This window comes from Pelecanus crispus, chromosome 4 (assembly GCF_030463565.1).
Source record: "Pelecanus crispus isolate bPelCri1 chromosome 4, bPelCri1.pri, whole genome shotgun sequence".
In the NCBI taxonomy this organism is placed as follows: domain Eukaryota; kingdom Metazoa; phylum Chordata; class Aves; order Pelecaniformes; family Pelecanidae; genus Pelecanus; species Pelecanus crispus.
The window spans coordinates 59605674-59626820 of record NC_134646.1 but is presented as its reverse complement, the minus strand read 5'-3'; the positions used below and the strand labels follow the sequence as shown (position 1 = coordinate 59626820).

The 21147-nt window shown below is 39.7% G+C and overlaps 1 protein-coding gene across 1 annotated transcript in view; it reads left to right on the top strand.

Moving 5' to 3' along the window:
* The window catches only part of GRXCR1 (glutaredoxin and cysteine rich domain containing 1), a 42181-nt gene extending 22255 nt beyond the window's left edge, over positions 1-19926 (top strand). The window contains exons 3-5 of the mRNA XM_075709759.1: positions 8626-8865; positions 17583-17648; positions 19747-19926. Of these exons, the coding sequence (XP_075565874.1) occupies positions 8626-8865; positions 17583-17648; positions 19747-19926 (486 nt within the window). The remainder of the gene's footprint in view (positions 1-8625; positions 8866-17582; positions 17649-19746) is intronic.
* The last annotated feature ends 1221 nt before the right edge of the window (positions 19927-21147 follow it).

Sequence of the window (21147 nt, the reverse complement as noted above, 5' to 3'; positions counted from 1 at the left end):
TGATGTTACAGGACAGTCTAGGTACAAATTCTCTGGCTTCAGGTCTCTTCTGCTGAATACAGGAATAGTTCAAAGAACCGCACGATGTGAGAGGAGATTGCTGGACACTCCTTTTCCAAACAACTTCTACAGCCTCATGTAAACTGCTGAGGACAAAACTATTTTCAGTAGCTCTTGCTTCTTCCCCTCCAGTCTTTGTGGGCAGTGTCCTTGTGCAACGAAAAAATGCTTCTCCTTTCTTGCAAACCTATGTAACTTTGCCAAGGGCTTCCCAGAGACTCTCTCTCTTTTTCTCTGGGAAGAATTTATAGGAGATTTTGAATTGGTAAGTATGAAAAGAGAGAAATAAGGAGCGGGCAAGCAAAAAAGAGAAACAAGCATTACATCACAAATGTTATTTCTTCCTGGGAGAATTGCAGACGAGGTTAGGATTGCTCACAGGATTATCTTTTCCTTCTGATTTTCAAAGGTTTCATTTATTCCTATCATATGCAGAATGGCATAAATAAACTAATAAGAAAATACTGAAAGACCTTCCAATGCTTGATAAATAAAATCCAATTGGGCATGGACAGATATGGATCTTCTTTCGACTAATTTGAACACTGTAATAAATGTCACCCTGGCTGACTTCCATAGCATTGCTGTGCCTTGTTGAACAGGAGCGACTTTTTTTTCCCCAGAGTCAGTGCCACACCTGTAGCAGGCACTTTGACTTTAGAAAATCTACACAAGCAGAGGCATCAGTGTCTAGCAGAGACCATGAACCCTAGGGAGATAACCTGTTCTCTTAGCTGAGCTCGGGTCACTGGAGAGCAGGCTGTAGCCTGGTTGTGTGGGTGTGTGCTGGATGAATAAGGACATTGGGAGGTGAGCCCAGTTGTAGTCTTTGTACCTTCTGACCCTGCCGATAGCTGAAGCATTAGAAAGAGCAGGGAGAGGCAGGGTCATGCCCTGCACTCCTTTGCTCTGGTATTGTAAGTATTTCTTCTGCTTTGAAATGAAAACACTTTGGCATCCCCTGAACAGTGGTCTGTGCCGGAAGATGTGTGGGAAAGCCTGCAGTGGCAGAAAAAAAAGGTATGATGTTATATTGTATTATCTGAGGAACAGAAAGGGTCACAACACGCATATACATGGCGTTAGAAGATGGAAAGCCCTCCTTTTGGCTTTTTTAGTATTTAGTCAAGTGATTTTAGGATGAAAGGAATAGTGTAAATACCACATGCAATATTATTATTATTTTTCTCATTTTTACTCACATCCCCAAAATTGATATACAGCCTGAAAAACACAAATGAATTACAGACATATATAAATATACTATACCGATGTCTTAGGTATAATATCTATTTTATGTTGAAGTTGTTGAACAATTTTGAGGATGCCAACCTTAACGAGGTAAAACTGTGTTATTTTACAATCAACAGGATGTGGTGGGTGTGTAGATAAGAGAGATGACAGTCACCCAGCAGTTAGAAGATCAAAGAATTCAGGTTCTTGCTGAATCACAACCCTTCTCTATAACTGTGACCAGCTCCTCAGAGATGAAACTGAAATAGGAAAAAATGAGATGTTTCATGCTTGTGTTGGGACACTCAATCAGGCAGAAGAGCCTGCATTCCTATACAGCTTTTGGAAATGAATGTATTCCTAGGGCTGCTGTTTGTGAGGGAGGCAAGTGCCAGAATACAAGGAGGCAAAAGGCACACAAGTATTTGTGCTATTTTAAAAGCTGAGCGAAACAGTGACCTGACCACTTTCTTGGGGAAAGTAAAACTAGTATCTATATTTGGAGTGTCCCAGACTCTCTGGCTACCTTGTTTAGGAGTGCAGCTCTTGATACCCTCACTTGTAAATTGATATATTGATAGACCTTCCCAGCTTGCTGATGGTTATGAGGATGATAACTGGTGATACCATTTAACTGTCCGAACGACACAAGGTCATAGACTCCAAGTCCTACAGTTCTGGTTCCTGTAATTACCAAAACTGGATAAGAACAAATGCAGTGTTTTCAAAGTGATGTATTTAAGAGAAGGTCAGTACATGCTTTGACTTGAGTATATGACTTGCACTATTGCAGAAATTTCATCTTTATTCTACTGAGCTCTACTAAAATGCACAGTTTTTTGAATATAATAAAGTTCAAGTTCTGAATTGTCCCAAATAGTGATATACTGCCATGTCCTTGAAGACAATGGAAACAGGACTACAGCCTTAACGTAATAAAGCACTTAAGAGAGTACTTAAATTTAAATTTAAGTGCGCACTGTGCTTTGCTGGGTAAGAGCCCATGGAGGTTTGGAACTGCAGTGAAGTGGAAGGGAATGTGATCTCATACAGAGAGTGCACACCGTGGCTGGGAACTGCTTGCAATTCCTCCTGTATGTGTAGAAAGACCTTACCATTCCAAAGAAAAACATTTTACTTTGGTCGATGAGGTCTGTTTGTTGGAAGAGGTCTTCTGTCCAGCGAACAAATTCTTCCTGAAAAATGCTATTAAACTTTTAATTTGAACCAGGCAACCAACAATGACAGACAGAAGGGACTGGTTCACAACTCCATTACCATTGTACTATGTTGTTGTGATGGCAAATATTGTAGTTTCCACTAGAACACAGACCTTCAATCTCCAGCCTTCTCATTCAAAGAATGTCGAACATTTTCATCTAAATAGTGACATGATGAAAAGTATACTTTTCATTAAATGCTATACATTTTGGAAAACATGTATGTTGTGATGAAGTGTCTTGTAGAAAAATATTGAAACATTTTGATGATAGATTTTATTTTAAAATAATCTTTCAGAAAGTATCCGTTACTTTTCGTATACATTTTGAAAGCCTTTTAAAATTTGAAAGCTAGTAAAAGCTTTTCAATCTTGCAGAAATGAAATGTTTAAATTGATTTTTTTTTTCCTGCAGAAATTCTTCAACAAGAAAGTCATAGCTGTTTTCTTCTTTTTCTGAGTGGAAAATAAAAACAAAAAGTCCAAACCAGACTGTGGTCAGAAAATTAGTGTTAGACCATAATTCTTGCCACTCAGTTATTGATACTAATTCAAGCTATAAGCTATGCAATACCAATTATGAAGTGAGTAGCTTAATTTAAAGCTTCTAGATATGCAAAGCATACATAAAAATAGATATGTATGCACATATATGCATATGTACATACGTATATATCTACTCATTTTCTCTTACTCAACATTTTCTTTGGCTCATGAATGCTGCATTTACTCACTGAAGCACCTCTGGCACAGGATTTGTAATGCACTCTGGATTCCTGCCTCAGCCGACTTAGTGGACAGCAGATACTTCTGCCAGTCTGACAGTATCTAATTACAAAGCCAAGGGGTGCATATTTCAGTAGAACACTCTGAGATGTTGAAAGATGATATGCTGAGACAGAGAAGGGCATATCAGCCATTGATTTAGGTCACAGAAGCAATTCACTACCTCATGAATAACATTAGTTGCATGTTATATCCAAACATAGTAAAAACCTTTGAAAATCTCATATGTGATAAAGGTTGGCATTAGCATTTCAGCTTTTGCCAAAGTACTATACCAGCCCATTAATCTTAGCAGAAAAATATTCTGCTTTTGTTAGAATACACTTGCTCATATAATGCATATAATGCAAAGTATACAGTGAGTTTGGTGTTTCTGGTTTTTTTTTGCATTTGTTACTTTGTACTTTAAAAGAACCAAGCATAAATTTGTGGGTGATGACATCACTGAAATAAATTATATATGGATATGAATGTAAATACCTATTCTTTTCACACCAGTGAGGTTAAAACACGTTTATGTCTTCTGTCCAGAGAGAGGATTAAAAAAAAAAATAATCACATGATGACTTTTGTCATGTTGCTGTCATAGTTTTCATTTGCAACCAAATAAAAATGAGGTTAACACCATGAATATTCCTCTTACTGCTGGGCTTGTCTGTTTACTTGCTTGCAGACATGGTCATATCCAGGGGTTTTCAAAAAGAAAATGTTACCACTGTTTTAGGAACAATTGCTTTGTGCCCAATGGTCCACCAGTGGTCCTTACACCACAAGTAGAAAGGCATTGGCTTGGAGCACTTCCTCTGCTCTGAATTTGGCCAGCTCTTAGCTGTCCTGCAAAAAAATATACGTTACGAGTTTTGTTCCAAAGATAAAGAGCCACTCAAAGTCAGCAAGGCAGACATAAAAATGTCATAAAAGGTATTGAAGAAAATCTGTAGCCTAGGGAAAGCAATTAATGACAAATATGCTGAAGAAATAATCTAGTATTATTATTCAATAATTCATTTTATAAATTCCCCTCACAAATAGGAGTGTGAGTGGTATCTGTTCAGGCTGAGGGGACTGGTCAGGGCCCGGGTAGCTATGGGACCAGTAGAGAAACACGGATGCTTTTTGCTGCCACTGCAGTTGCGACTGGATCCAGAAGCCAGGGATAAGATACAGTGGGGAAGCCTGAACCCAGAGATGTCTGTGGGAGTTTTATGATGTACATATTTAACTGGCTTTCAGAAGCACCATGGAAACACCTGACTGTTATACAATATTTTCAGAGCTACTGAGAAGTCTGTTGTTATTGTCATGGCAGCTGTTATACAGAAAAGGTAAATTCTCAAACATATGTTTTAGGATTATGGTTCCCAAATATTTCCTATTTCTGCACTTCCAGTAAAGTTTTTTTAAAAAAAAACCCTGAAAATATTGAAACAACCTGGAGATTTACATATTCTCTAATATATTTGTTACTGTACACTTACACTGGCTACCAGGATTTCTTTTAAATATGTTCAGGATGTCATATTTCAGTGACCTTCTCTCTGTTTTGTCATTTACTTTGTTTTGTTTTACTCTCTGTCTCTTTGTCATATTTTTCATGGTTTTATTTCTACATTTAGTTTGTAGTATTCTTCCTTTGTCAGTATTCTGACATTTTGATTTTGGGTTTCTTATCTATCTTTTGGTTATTTCTGTCTTTCCAGCCCTTTTTCCGTCCCCTGCGTCCCTCCCTTTTGTTGCTCATCTGCTTGCTCTATTAAGCATTCTCTTTTTCATTAGCAATGTCCTCTGTTCTGTGGTCTCTCTTGATGCTAAGCTCATGTATTTAGTCTCACGGAGTGACATCCCTCATGCTGTTTGCAGAAGACTTGCTCAGTTAATGGTTACATTTAGTTGCAACCATGTCAGATGGATGCTGGTGGGATGGCAGAGGGATAGGTTTCTCCTAGTTGTACACCAAAGTGTAACTAACTCCTCATTTGTGAAAGCCCTGATCCATCTGGTAGAGAAGTCTGGGAAAAGACTGAGTCAGGTTCAAAATAAGAAAGATCTTTTGGTTTTCTCATGTTCAGCCATGAACAGGATTGAACTGGTGGAGCAGTTGCTTTTTCTCTCTGGATTGAGAAGAAAAGGGAGCTGTTCCCAAGTCACTGGGAGTGGTGTCTGTGCCATGAAGTGATGCAGGTCATGCTGCTGCTGGTGCTGCCTACTGGAAGCTCCCAAGCAAAATGCAAGCTCTTCAGGCTGATGCAGTAAAACAGATACTGCCTTTGGATCCTTTGGGAGGTGCTAGCAATGTGCTGTTAAACTAAAACCTGTAACTGGTGTAGAGGATCATTACTAAAGCAACTTTTATTTCCCTCTGAAACCTGAAATCCCTTCCTTGGCAGTCTTTCTACAAGGACACCTTCTTCGAAGCACATTCTTGGCTCATGTGCATGGGGTTTTCTCAGTCTGACACAAAAGTTTCCACCTCAGGCCAAGAGATTTCCATAAGCTTCGGGTTACAATGAGAATCCCACTTAGAGGAAGTGTGAGAAAGTGGTCAATGTCAGTTGCTCCAAATCTTTTGGTTTGTTCATCTGTCCTACTTCCACAGCCTGAGTAAAGTTTTGTCATGCCCATTAACCAGAGAATTACCTTCTCTTTAACTTCAGCTACAATTTTATGTGCATTTGTGAGTTATATGGGATGATTCTCATTTGAAGTTTGTTACGCAAAATTGTAAAAGTTCATTTTCTAAAATGTCTTTCTATTAATTTGTTTACATTGTTTGTCATTTATTGTGTTTTTGCCACAGTTCCAACCTAGGAATGAAAAGCACAGTGTTCAAACATTATTCTGCTGATTTACTTAAAGAGAGTATTCTAGTCGCTAAATATTACAGGGTGTAGCCATTGAATAGGGTAGCAAAATAGGAATTAGCATAGATACTTGTTAAGAAAAGTCCTGTAAATTTCTCTAACTGTCTTGACTCCTATTTTTAATTACCAGTGTGGTTCAAGACAGGTGTCACGAAGGGTTTTCTCTGGTATGATAATGTCCTGCCAAGGACGAGTTCTGTGTGTTTGTAGCATAGAAAACAAGATGTTTACTAAATTTTCCCTAAAGAATTATTTAGTCAATGCCCTTGATACTTCTTTGCAGGGCAAACAAGGTTTTTTCTTCATTGCCACATTAGGAAAAAATAAAGGAATAAACATAAAAGTGACTCTGAGTACACACTTTCCAGTTGATATCTTTCCAGATCACTTTACAACTTTCCATTTTCCATGTCTTCAGCTGCTTATTTGTATGCTGTAGGGACAGCACAGTCCTGATGCTTCACTAGATAATGACTGTCTGTATCTATGCTGCCAGCCTCTGGTGTCTGGGAACAAACAGCATTAGAGATTAGAGCTATGAGGGAACAAGAATTTCCATCCTATTGAATAGTTTTCCACTTAAAAAATGTATTTTCACTCCAAAGAGGAGAAAAAAAATCAGTGTGTGAAATTATCTTTTGAAGGAATATTTTAAGAACTCCTTTTGGTTACTTCTGAAAAGGATGAACTCCTCTTCCTTCCAGCAACCCATGCATGGTTACTAAAATATTTGGGAGTATTTCTGTACAGTACTTGTCTTTTAATTAGAGGATGAGCTAATCCTTGCATTTGGAATGTGTGAACAATATGCTGGAGAAGAGTCAATGCTGCAGTAGCAGTGTAACAGGTTTTCAATCTAGAAAACAGGCTGGAGAAAAGTAGCCCGCTTTTTATAACATTTGTTCCTAAAATTGAATTTCTGACATCCATTCAAAGAGAAGTAAATACTGACCTATCACAACATGCTTCCTTCCCAGAACGGGAGACACAAAACCAATAAATTACATATGCTTGCAATTACACTTCCAGTGATCTAGAAGTGATCTGTAAAACCCAAGTGTTTTTCCTGAGAACTCTTCACCATACATTGAACATTGCAAACACCTTTCTAAGCAGAATATGCTTTTTGCAATGACCTTTTTTTTTTTTGCATTTACATAGTAACTTTGTCTTTACAGTTATTACATGACATAGTTCAAAATTTATTTATTCACTCATCTCAGTTCATTTTCCATAGATTGCTACAGTGTGTTACAGGCATCTTTGCTTATTATTTTCTAACTTGTTGTTTTACTCCTGCAATACTGCTGAAATAATTAAATATAATTTGCTGAATATAATGGATAATTTGAAGCTTGGAAATGCCTTACTACCTTGTAAAAAAGCTAGGATTTTAGCTATTTATCTGAACATAATATCTTTGTTTAGGGCAATGATTCTCAGGCTTTTTGAAAATGTACCATTCTCTCTTGGACAAAGTAATCCCTGTAGTATTTACCCTCCCTAATAGTTTTGATCTCAGAAAGGAAAAACGTAGTGTAAACTTTTACATATGAAGAAGTTGGGTAAAAAGTAAAATCTGAATTGTAGTATGAAACTTCTTACAGCCAAGGGAACAACCTCCCCTCACTGCAGTGGGCTTTGAATTGGGCTCTGAAAACACACAAAATGTACTTTTTTATTGTTGGTTGGATGTTAGAGTAATTTGATGTGGATCCTCACTAAAGATTATAGATACATCTGTCCCCTCTGCAGTTATAATCTAGTTCAATGTGGAGAGACCTAAAGTACTCCAAGTTAGTGTTGGCTCATGGATGTGATGGAGTTCAACTTAGGGTCTCGTCCTTGCTTAAAGGAGTTTGTCAACAACGCTTGAGCTAGCAAATTTAAACTTAGTCTGGGTACTACTGTACTGTGTTTGTGCAAACAGATACAAGTCACTGTTATAACAGAATCAGACATCTCTAAAAATGGGGGGTGGGGGAGGTGTCAGTGTCAGGGGAGTCCTGCATTCACATTATTATTGCAGCTTTGAAGAATTTGTGCTTTAATACATGAGAGGAGACTAACCCATGGCATTGTAATTTACTGCTTGGGGAAGGATGGGTGACTTTGTGTGCAGGACAACAGCAAAAGGGTGGTGATTTATTGACATTGGAAGTACACCAACATCTAAAATACATCTGTATGTTGAAAATGTTGGGCTTGATTCACAATCTCCAAAGCTTTCAAAAAAAAGTAAAGTTGCACATTACTTAGATAAACAACTTAAATTGCCTTAAGTTGCTGATTGCAAGAACTTAATTCGTCCCCTTCCATCTCTACATTTGAAAAAGGTAGAATATTGGATTGTGTTTTCAAGGTGCAATTTTTTTTCTTAAACAGTATTTTTAATGAAATTACTCAATACTTGGAAAATATTAACACCTTATTTAGTGTAATGAGAACTGGTTTTTTTTTTTTCAGGTATCAACAGTGCTAGAGTTTGGCCGCATAGTAATTTATACTACCAGCCTTCGTGTGGTCAGGACAACTTTTGAAAGATGCGAACTGGTTAGAAAGATCTTTCAAAATCACAGAGTTAAATTTGAAGAAAAAAACATTGCTCTGAACAGCGATTATGGAAAAGAACTAGATGAAAGATGCAGGAGGGTCTGTGAAGTTCCCTCACTCCCTGTTGTGTTTATTGATGGCCATTATCTTGGGGTAAGTAAAGCATGAGCCTATGTTTTACTCTGCAGTCTGTAAGAACAGATGAAAATCTTGATGAATAAGAAGCAGAGTTCTTCAAAAATTGTTTGCAATGCTGCAATGATGGGAACAAAGATAGAGATCCTTTTGTGGTATGTGCTGCGCAGATCCACACTGATAGGTTTGATCTGAAGATGCAAAAGATAACCAGGGAGAGGAGATCAAGAGGGAATAAGGTGCAGTAATACAATCTAAGATATCCTGTGTGTCTTAAAAAATAGCTTATGTTTGTAGTTGAAACCATGAAAATCTAGAGAAATGGATTTTTTTTCCTCATGGGAACCTGTATCTATGATTGACCCAGGAAGATGAACACACATAGCATAAACCTGTCATTTAGTAATATCTGTGTTGAATATGAAACTAACAACTTGTAGTGTCAGACCTTAAACATGCATTGAATTTTATATGATGTGGTCTGTATCAGGCATCCGTAATCAACTGAACATTGTTTTAGGTACAGAATTGGTTAATACTTAATTTTAGAAAAGTCTAGCAGTAAAAGAGAGAGCCCAACTCTGCCCTGTTGCAAGACATAAGCTCCAAGTGGAAAACTATAATCCAAATTCGTACTCCGGTACTAAAAGCCTGTTGCTATTTGAAATTGCCTTTTCATTAAGGCCAGCCTGTACTTTTGAAATGTATTTCTCAGAAACTGAAAAAATCAGAGTTTAAAAGAAAAATATTCTGGAAAGTGGAACAGAGAAAACAACCTGAGACCTCAGAGAAGGTATTTGTCTCGAGCAGTAAGGAACTAGCAATTAGCACCAACAGCGAGACTGTGATTTGTGAAGGCAAACTGTATTTATACACAGCAGGGTCATTGTGTTTGTATTGCTTAACACTTTCATTTTCACAAAAGGTTTAAGTAATGAAATGAAATGTAATCAACAATCAGGCATAACTGATACTGGGCCTGTATAAACATAGGCCCTTTCTCCCCTTACTCCCAGTCCGCCTCCTAGCTCTTGGTGCTCTTGGCTCGAGGCGGGCTCCCCCAAGTACTCTAGCAAATGCATTTGCTGGCCCAGGGCTCACCAGACCACTGCAGCAACTGCAAAATCGCCTGTGTGCAGAATACTAGCAGACAGTGATTTTTACTTCCTAGTAGAGGATGCTTTTATCAAAAACCTGAGCTGGAGAGTTCTCCAGTCAGCCAGGCACAGAAGTGCGTCATTCAAAAACAGCTTAAAATTCAACAGGATTCAGACTAAGATTTGCTCACCTAATTATCACGTTAAAAATAAAAGTAGCGAGTTATGACAGAGTCCAAGAAAATCTCAGTCCACGTGTGATTAATTTGTCAAAAGAATTCAGTTAAAACACTGAAATGGATTGAATAAATTATTTGCTCAGCTCTAGGTGAAGCCTCGTTACAGTCATTTTCATAAGATGGATGGCCCATTAATTCACTGCTGCTTTCTTTTTTACAAGATCATGGGAAACTTGACTTTTAACAGAGAAGCAACAGTGTAACAAGCAATACAATCTCATTAAAATTATTTAAGTATTGTATGAGATATTTTGGAGAGGTATAGAAAGGAAGGCAAGTGAATTAGGAAGCTAGCTGTCTGTGGAAGACACAAATCTAGCAGTCCAACTACCTGCTGACAGGTACTCAGCAGGTTTTACCTCCTGTAGGTAAAAAAATGAAGAAAGAATTTGGTGTTCTGGCCTACAGACATTTATTACGGCACAGCAACTCCATGGACATTGTTTAACACAAGGAAAAAAAAAAAAACCTATTGATCTGCTAAAAACCAGAACAAAATCAGACTTCAGGGTGTGTTTTTTTCCTTCTTTTTCTTTTTTTGATTAAATTGATGAGGCACATTGTGGTTAAATGGAGCAGACTTTAGCTCCAGGAGAGGATTAAAGTTATTCCATGTAACAGTGGTATTATTTGTGGAGAATGCGCTTTGCAGGTGGGGAGCAGTCCAGGAGACACCTGCTCTGCTCATGGGGGGCACCATGGCCAGTGGGGATGGTGGCCACCCTTTGCTCTGCCAATGTGGGTGCCCCTCACCTGCGCTCACAGATGAGGTTTCTGCCCTCCACTGCTCTCCACTAATTATCATAGAATCATAGAATCATAGAATCATCTAGGTTGGAAAAGACCTTTAAGATCATCCAGTCCAACCATTAACCTACACTACCAAGCCCACTCTAGACTAATCAAGGGTAGACCAGACTAAACCATATCCCGAAGTGCCACATCTACCCGTTTTTTAAACGCCTCCAGGGATGGTGACTCCACCACCTCTCTGGGCAGCCTGTTCCAATGCCTGACCACCCTTTCCGTAAAGAAATTTTTCCTAATTTCCAGTCTAAACCTCCCCTGGCGCAGCTTAAGCCCATTTCCTCTTGTCCTATCGCTAGCTACTTGGGAGAAGAGACCAACACCCACCTCACTACAACCTCCTTTCAGGTAGTTGTAGAGAGCGATAAGGTCATCGTCATACTAGGGAGCACTGCTGCTTTGGGTCTATCAGCATCACTCTCTAACGTGCTTTCATTGACATGAACCAGAATGGGAAAACCAAGTTCAAAGCGAGCAGAGCTAACTCAGGTAGCCCACTGTGGCTACCAGCAGGAGCACGGCGGCTGGCAGGGTGATGGGAAGGGACAGCCCCAGGGGACCTCTATCCACACACTCTCTTTGGTAAATGTGGCAATACCCCAGTATTTTGTTGCACTTTTTATTTCTTTGTCTTAATATGGCTTCATAAGAGAAGTTGGCATTCATTCATTTAGGAAGAGAAATAATGGGGGGGGGGTGGGACACTTTGCATATTGAGGAGGTCTGGCAACGAAGTGATCACCCCCCTGGCTGTGTCAATGCCTGGTGGATGTGGCATCTTAAGAAGACATTGCATCACTGACTCCAAAAGCAGTAAGTTGGCTGGAACCTGTGCTGGGCTTGTGTTTCATTAAAATGCGATTGAGAACTAATTACAGAATTTGGTCTCGTTGGTAACAGTGGACATTTCTGTAATGTCTTTTATGATAATTATCTTCTGATATGCAAATGCAACACAGGAATCCAGAAGCCTGGTGTGCCAGTAAATTAATCATGTAATATTTTCTCTCTCCCTTTTTCTGTCTCTCTTTCTAAAATTTTGAATATTTATTTCCTGGCAAATCCCTCTCTGAAGAAGATTGTGTGTAGCAATACAAAGGAGAATCTATATTGAGCCAGGCACCTTTCAATGAGTCATAAGGAGAAAAAAACCCAACCCCTAATTAAAATACGAACAGTTTTGAAAGGGGACAAGATTATTTTTTAATGAGATAAATGTAACAAAAGCAGCAGAACACAGCGTATGTGCATCTGATAGAGTATGCAGTATCCGAGCTGTTCAGAAGCAGGGACAAGGTTGTTAGAGCACTGCAGGCTGTGTGGATAAATCTTCACAGCGCTGTGGAATTCATCATTGCCTGCACAGGGGAAGAAAACAAACCAGCGACTTGGGCAGAAGCAATAGAAAAATAATATTTCGCCCCTGTCAAGTGAAGTCCTGGATGCTGCAGTACAGCAGGTTCTTTAATCTTCTCATTTTTTCAGGATTGAATCATTGTATTTCTTGACACACGCTGTCTAAATATCAGTCTGTCAGGAAATTGCAGGTTCTTTCTGCAGCATGCTCTTTACCAGCTGATCTAATCCCTCCTTTTCACCTGAGGCTGTTGCCATCTGAAATGGAATTATGCCATCTGCTGGGACACCAAAGCAGAATAAAAAATGACTTCCAGAAATGAGAAAGCAACATAGAAAAAAATAAAATATGAAGCATTAATTTCCTCTTTTAAAAAGGCTGTTAGAGGTTTCCGTTATGTAAAGACCCACTCTGCTGGAAAAAGGATGCACATAAAAAAAGGCAAATAGAGTCATCTTTAGTAAACATGTTAGCTCACTGTATAATAGTTTTAAAATACATTTTTTTATTTTTCACTTTAAATATGTGACTGAATTCAGTATTCACCTGCCATATAAACCTACTTGAATCTTTTTCAAATATATGAATTTAATATTTTTTTTCCTGAAGAAACTGTTTCCTATTTAGTTTTTCCAGCAGTAATGAATCCACAACAGCATGAGATTTACAGTAAAATTATTTTATGTGACTCATTGGTTATGTTTACTTCCTAAGAATGATAAGGTTACTTTTGTAATTGACTTCTAGAAAATATCTGTGTAAGATATTTTTTTATTATGCAAGTAGTTACCGCTCTCTTTCTGCTGCTTTCCAGTGGCCATATGTGATTAGTGGTTCTCAACTGCCTCCATGTTTTGTTAAACACATTCTCCTGGCATTGCCTTGATGGGGTGGATATGAATGGCTCTGTGGCAGCAAAACTGTGATGTAATCATTGCATCGAATCACCTAGCATTTTCCCACTTGCTTCTTCCATTTTGCAGTTTAACATTTCAGGAACAGCAGGGTTTAATTAATCTGATAGCTCCTTCCATATCAGTGTTAACAGTTCTTTGCATCTCAAACCCGGCGTTTCTGGTGCTGGTACTATACTGCAGTGTCAATTTTCTCAGTTTATGGGCAGATTTCCAGGCATTTAATCACACTCCATGCATGCCTGCTGCCAAGAGGCACCTCGTTGTCAGAGGTGTAGTGCTGTAGGCTGAAGAGTGTGTGAGCTTTGGGCAAAGGCAGAGGTATATGCAGTCTGTCTCCTTGCTCAGCCCCAGGCAGGTCCAGTAAGGGTAAGGCATGTGATTGCATTCTGCTGCCTCAGCAAGAGGCCTCTCCTGTAAAATTAGCAAAAGTTTGTTTTTAAGGAGATGAGAGGCAACTTATCTGCACAGCAAACGGGTCCACAGGACAGATGTTGCGGTGCCGTGCTCATTTTTCTTGGTATACAGGGAAGCGTGTGGAAGAGAAGCTGCTTCCCAAAATCAGCAGGTATTCTAGTACAGCCAGATGCAGAGCCATATACCTATGTGTATTCCCTGATGAGGAGTTACATTGTGAAAATGGTAGTGGGCTACATCCAAGACACGTGAGCACCAGACTGGTTTAGTGACAGGACAGAGCTGTGGCAGTAGGAGATTTAATGGACCTTGGATTTATCCTAGTTCTGCAGTTAGTGGGACTGTACCTGAAATCTGATGCTGGTTTCTGGATGTTCTCAAGAGAAAACTGGGAAAAGAATAAAGATGGTCTTGAAAATCTGTTGAGTGATTTAGCCAAGTCTGGCATTTCCTTGCCAAAAGAAGGGCAAAGACCTGGCGGCAGCCCCTGGGCTCCTCCACCACGGTAGAGAGCTACTGAAGTTAGTAGATAAAGGATTCACAGGCTGGTGCTTTGAAATTTAACTGGTTAACAAAACTGAAAACTCACTTCTCCCTGCTGCTTCTCTAGACATTATGGCCACTGTTCCTCATGTTCCTTATGTGAGTCTTAGGAGGGACAGATTCTTTAATGTTTCACATCCCTTTGAGGGTACTTGTAATTCTACTGAGTAGAATCTAGGAAGAAAAAGAAAAGCGTTGCTTTCTGTTCAGAAAGCAGCTATTGGACTTATTTAACAGCTGCTTTAATTACTCTGTTAATTACAGACTCTGTGTGTTAAGATTCAGAGATCCAAAGGGAAGGTTAACCTCTGCAAAGTATCTTTTATTCAAATTTCACTTGAGGCAGCCATTAATCAGAAAAGCCATGCCGAAACACTTAAAAAAGTTGATAGCCATTCAGACGTTTGGTTTTTAATTTTAAAACCATAGTAATGAGGCTTTCCACTTTGAAAGTAACACAGCTGGCTGACTGAATGTCATGTGAAATATAAATCCTTTAAAATATGGATCTATAATGGGAAACCTGTCAGACTTTTAATTATACTGCTGCAAAAGCCAATCAGCGTTATCATACAGCATCACTGTAATATGGAGCATAAGTCGCAGGAACGCTTTTGCCAGCTGTTGCTGCAGAGAAGAGATCCTTTCCTAAACGGGGGCAAATCAGGCCTTTTCCGGCTTAGGGAATTCGCAGTGCTGCAATTACATCAATGAAGCTGCAAATCCTTAATGTCTCCGCATCTGATGGGCAGCGCAAGCTTTGTCTTAAGCCGCTGCAGTGTACTCAGGCCCTGAGCTAATACTCTGTGGGCCGCCTTGGCAAGCCCTCGCTTTGTTGTGCCAATCACTCCTATTGGCCGTTCTGGGTGAAAGCAGAAAAAGATTAGAGGGTAAGCGTGAAAGGGGCTGACAGACTGCTAAAAGCTGCTCTGCTGGGGACGCAGAGAGCCTAATGCGTATGTCGAAGCTGGTACACCCTGTGCCCATGATCTATAGCAGACCTGGTACGCTCTGTGCCCACGATCTACAGCAGATTTCAGCAGAAGAGTCAGCACAAGTAAGGCTGGCTGATCTGAGTCTCCTGTCATCAGCTGTAACTAACCACAACTAATTACCTTCCGGATACTTCTTTTAAAAAAGAAACTCTTTGAAAGTGTAGCACTGTAAGAGCAGTGTCCGCTGCAAAAGTGACACTCACATCCACTAAAATATTAATACTTTGCTTTTTAACTGAAATGAAAATTATCAAACACAGAGTCAAAAGCGCTTCTTTTTTGTACAAAACCAGAGCAAAAAGACTTTGCACAAGGAAACTAACCTTAATAGGGTGACATACACAATCCTTTGCAACATTTTGGTGGCCCTTAGTTGGCTTTTGGGCTACATACTTGTAACCTCTGCCGTCCCTAGCGAGGCACTACAAATGTTTGGACGCTAGCACATGCATTACTGATCCATATGTGTTCCCTGTGCTCCCCAGCAGCCTTTCCTGTAGCTCCCAGTAAGAGGGAGAGCAGTGCTGGTGGGGAGCTGACTGTGGGCAGCTCAAAGTAATGGCCAGTCTCACCTCCGTGCCAGCATCCTGCCAAGAAGGCCAACAGCATCCTGGCTTGTATCAGGAATGCTGTGGCCAGCAGGAGCAGGGAGGTGATTGTCCCCCTGTACTCGGCGCTGGTGAGGCCGCACCTGGAATACTGTGTCCAGTTTTGGGCCCCTCACTACAAGAAAGACATTGAGGTGCTGGAGCGTGTTCAGAGGCGGGCAACGAAGCTGGTGAAGGGTCTGGAGAACAAGTCTTATGAGGAGCGGCTGAGGGAACTGGGGTTGTTTAGCCTGGAAAAGAGGAGGCTGAGGGGAGACCTTATCGCTCTCTACAACTACCTGAAAGGAGGTTGTAGTGAGGTGGGTGTTGGTCTCTTCTCCCAAGTAGCTAGCGATAGGACAAGAGGAAATGGGCTTAAGCTGCGCCAGGGGAGGTTTAGACTGGAGATTAGGAAGAATTTCTTTACGGAAAGGGTGGTCAGGCATTGGAACAGGCTGCCCAGAGAGGTGGTGGAGTCACCATCCCTGGAGGCGTTTAAAAAACGGGTAGATGTGGCACTTCGGGACATGGTTTAGTCTGGTCTACCCTTGATTAGTCTAGAGTGGGCTTGGTAGTGTAGGTTAATGGTTGGACTGGATGATCTTAAAGGTCTTTTCCAACCTAGATGATTCTATGATTCTATGATTCTATCCCACCGCACCTCAGCTCCGTGCCAGCATCCCACCACACCTCAGCTCTTTGCCAGCATCCCACCGCACCTCAGCCCGGTGCCAGCATCCCACCGCACCTCAGCTCCGTGCCAGCATCCCACCGCACCTCAGCCATGTGCCAGCAATCCCCCTGCACCTCCCAGCTCACGCTGGAAGGAAACCCAAAGGTGGAATTTAACAGCCTGGGCGTGCAGGGACTAGCAAACTGGGGCATCGTGATGGCATGAACCCACCAGCCAGTCTAGATGAGGCCAATCGCCCTGAGCAGTGAGCGAGGGCTGTGCAGTTACCTCCATCAGTGCCTCAGTTTCCTCAACTTTTGTTGGTTTCTTGTGATCCACTGGTTAAAAGTGTCTGTAAGTGTTTGGTAATGTTTAGTATTCAGTGAATTTGGTTACATAAGTGAATTGTAGGCATTCAAATGTGGCCCTCTAAGTAGAAGAAAAGGAAAAAAAAAAGTTTTACATCATCTTTGACACTTTCATTTTGTCTGCAATAATCTCTTAGCATTTACTTTCAGAAGGAAGAAAGAAAAAAACACTTCAGTACTGCCTCAGTTCAAACCCCTCAGAGGCATAATGTACTCAGACTATATTATTATTATTCATTGTTGTGTCTGACTTTAATGTTGTTACAGTATTTTCATTACCCTTTTTCTCCTTGTGTCATACATTAGGCATATTATGCCTTAATTCAATGCTCAACTGCCAGAATATTTGAAATACATTTTCCTCCTCTCATTTTGCTGCATTCTCTGATGTGTTGTATATTTATATAATTGTAATTTTTGACACGGTAACTAGATGTATTTTTTATTCTGTCAGGAAGCATACCCTGTAAAATAAAGTGAACACAATCAGAACTTCCAAGCTGTGTCACATTTTGCAAAAAGACAATGTGATATGACATCTGGTAATGAACCACAGGCACTTCTATCAGAACTACGATTGGATTCTCCTCTTCTAACTTTCCTAAGGTTGACCTAATTACAAAATACTTAATGTGAGTCAAATTTGTCCTCAGCCTGTTTAAAATTTCAAGACCACATCTTCTGATCATCTCTGTTTTTTCATGCTAAACTGGCTGACCTTTTTCTTCTTTCTAATAGGGTGCTGAGAAAATTTTGCTAATGAATGAATCTGGGGAACTGCAGGATCTCTTAACCAAAATTGAGGTAATTGTATTTCTGCAAATAAATATAAGGAATGTACATACATTGAATATTTGTAATTAAGAACACTTTTTTTTTTACCAGTTCCTTTTCTTCTGTTACAAACTGATGATCCCAAATGTTGTCTTTGTTTTTCTCTTTGAATGAATGATATCATAGTATAACAGCCCATTAAGTTTGAGAAAATGTGAATGGCGATAACATCAAACCAAAATGTCCATCTCTAACCTGCTGGCCATATTGAACCATATTGACGAGCTAACCAGAAACTATTCAACAAATACATATATATGATTAAAGCATGCAGAATTCTTGTTGTCTGACTAGAAAGATTAGCTAATACACCTCCTTAACATTTTTCATTACTTTGGAACGAAACATCCCCAGATCCTGCTTTGGGGGGTCCTATGATGTTATTACCTAGCCCAATGTGTGTCTTAATCTTGGGACAGAAAGTACATCCAAAAGACAAACAATGCCAGACTACAGAAGACTATGATAACTGCTTACTGAATACAAACACTGCTTCAAACACATTGTTGCTTTTTTTTTTTTTTTTTTTTTTTAATTGCAAAGAGGGCTTTGCTACAATTGCAAGGGGCAAGTCAGGTTTCTTCAGAAAGTGGTGACACAAAATGTCATCTGTTCAAGAAGGAAGTGGCGATTGTTCAAGGAAGTGAGTTAAAGCAATTTTGCATTTGTTTTTTGTTAGTTCTCCTCATTACATGGAAAGGTAGTTGTTTACAAGCCTAACAAGCAATAATGAAAGTAAAGGTTAAAAATATTATTCTCTTAAAATTTTGAGATTATTTGCAATGATTTCCAATGAAGTAAGCCTCCATCATAAATTATGAAAGATGTGGGCACTCCTGAGATAGAAAGAGTGTTAATTTTACATTACATACTTCCAGACATTGTCCATTACATTACATACTTCCAAACAAGAAGAATGGCAAGTTTATGAGCTACAGGACAAAAAGAAAAAGTACCTTTTTTCCATGTTCATCTGAGTTGTCAATAGATGAATGCTATTATTAATGATTTTGTAGAAACCTCTTCAGTTTTCTCAATGAAGCTGCAAGGGCTACGTTATCTGTATGTATTTTAGTATACTCTGGTAATAATTTGTCACTAATTTTTTAATGGTGAATAATTCCTCAGACTAACACTAGCAGAATTGTATGGGTTACTGTTCTTCCTTTATAAATAAATCTGTAAAGTCTTTATTCAACAGGGCAATGTTAAAGCCATGTATCTGTGCTGTGGTAAGTATCCAACGTGATGCACCTTTCACTTCTCTGACATAGAACTTTAAGGCAGTCATTAAACAAACTAGCAACATTTTCAGCAAGTGAAACTTAAAAATGTCTTTGAAATATCTTCCTGTGTTCTCCATTGTCTTTAATAATAATAAAAAAAAGAGTAAAATTATTGTTTTACTCAGGAATTAGGGCAATTGAGAGAGCCCATGCCTCGCTTGCAGTAATTTTCTCCAGGTATAACTGTTGAATATTGATGATCTTTCTCTTTTACATTTACAGATTTGGCTTTCTACATCCTTAAATTTGAATACACCACTTATTTCCTCAAGCACTACTTGTCAAAAGCTATGAATTGCTTTTTGATATGATCAACTCTAACTGTAATAGGAACAACACATTCAATACAAGCATGCTAAAAGTCATAATATTTTAACATACAGCATAGAAAATATAACACCAATATAAACTGCCTGGAGTTTAGGTTCAATCAATTGCAATGCCTCCTAGAATTGATCTAGACCTAAAGTTACATCAGAATAATGTACGCAAGCTATCCTTTAACTAGCTATTTTGTTAAGTATAAACACAGGCTACTAAGATATAATGTGACTGATGAACCTGCAATGAGCCTCTCTGACCATTGCATGTGGATCTGACCAAAGGAAAAGGCAGAGGTACTGTTCTTCCATGGTGGTATACCTTGGGATGGGGCAGTGGGTATGGCTCAAGATGGGAACCAGAATGTGTCTTGTCAGCTGTCCTGGAGTCCTCGCTGTCCTAGAGCTTATGGTGGTTGATGAGGTAACATTTTTGTCTTTCTCACTTTCTTCTTTGAGCAGAGAGTCCAGCATCCTCACGAGTGCCTCTCTTGCGGGGGCTTTGGTTTCCTGCCGTGCTCAGCGTGCCATGGGAGCAAGATGTCTGTGTTTCGGAACTGCTTTACGGACTCTTTCAAAGCCCTCAAATGTACCGCTTGCAATGAGAACGGGCTACAACGCTGCAGGAGCTGTGCAGGCTAAGAATGGTATCTCCACATGTACAAACTGTTTTTATGGTACTCCAGCAGTTTGTAATATGATTTTTTTAAAAATGAATCTGTTTATCCAATTCAGTCAATAAAAATTCATTTGTAGTATACTTCTACTGGTTTGATCAATGGAGCCATTTAAACTTAGGTCACTGACCGTAACATGAACTCTGAAATATATTTTTCTGTATTCTTTATAGAGAGATTTGTAGTCTGCAAAACTTATTGTATTATAAGCCCTTTGGATGTGAGGTCTTCCCTTTTTCTATGGGGGATCGTCAGCGATAGTATGTGTTTCTGTTCAGAGTCCTGAGTCATGCTCCCAAGATTACGGCAGAATCAAGCTTAACCTTCAGATCACTGAGCAGCTGCAGTTTAAAAAAATCAGTGACAATAAAGATTATTTTGTGATGTGGACTAGCCCAAGACCATTCCACTTAACACTTCCCCGAAAAGTTGCTGTGGCCAAATTCTGGCCTGAATTCTAAGTGGCAATAGAGGAACAGAAACATTTCTTAAAAGTCCCATGGATCAGCTTTCTCTTTTAGTGCTGCTTTGTATTCAGTACTAAATTAATGTTGTTAGACAAAGTTACATAAACATTTAACATAGATGTTGATAACCATTGTTGTACTGTCTCAGAGCTTTATGATCCTCCATATCACAGTAGATCCCACAGTGATCAAGTGAGAACACCAGATAGCTTTATAAATTACACAGAAAGTCATTGTGGATGGGATTTCTGCTTTTTCAGCTTAGTGACTGTTATGGTTCAAGGGCTAGCCTGGTGCAAGTGCTTTAGGGCCACTGGTCTATGCCCAGACAACTCCAGCACTGTGTGAACCTTTGTAGTTTTTGGTGGGTTTCCCCAACACAAGCACAAGAGAATTAGTCAGCCGTTAGTCTGAATGGACTGTGGACATATTCCAGTTTGAAAATGCATTAGCATTCATGCACTTCCGCCAAGCACTTCTTAACAGGGTACTTTAGTGGGCCACCTTCCTCTGCTTACACTGACATTGCACATCTTCCTCCTGCTGCTGATGTCAGTCTGTAGTGGCATAAGCAATTGTTGTGGTTTAGCCCCAGCCAGCAACTCAGCACCACGCAGCCGCTCGCTCACTCCCCCTGCCCCGGTGGGATGGGGGAGAGAATTGGAGGAGTAAGAGTGAGAAACACTCCTGGGTTGAGATAAGAACAGTTTAATAATTGA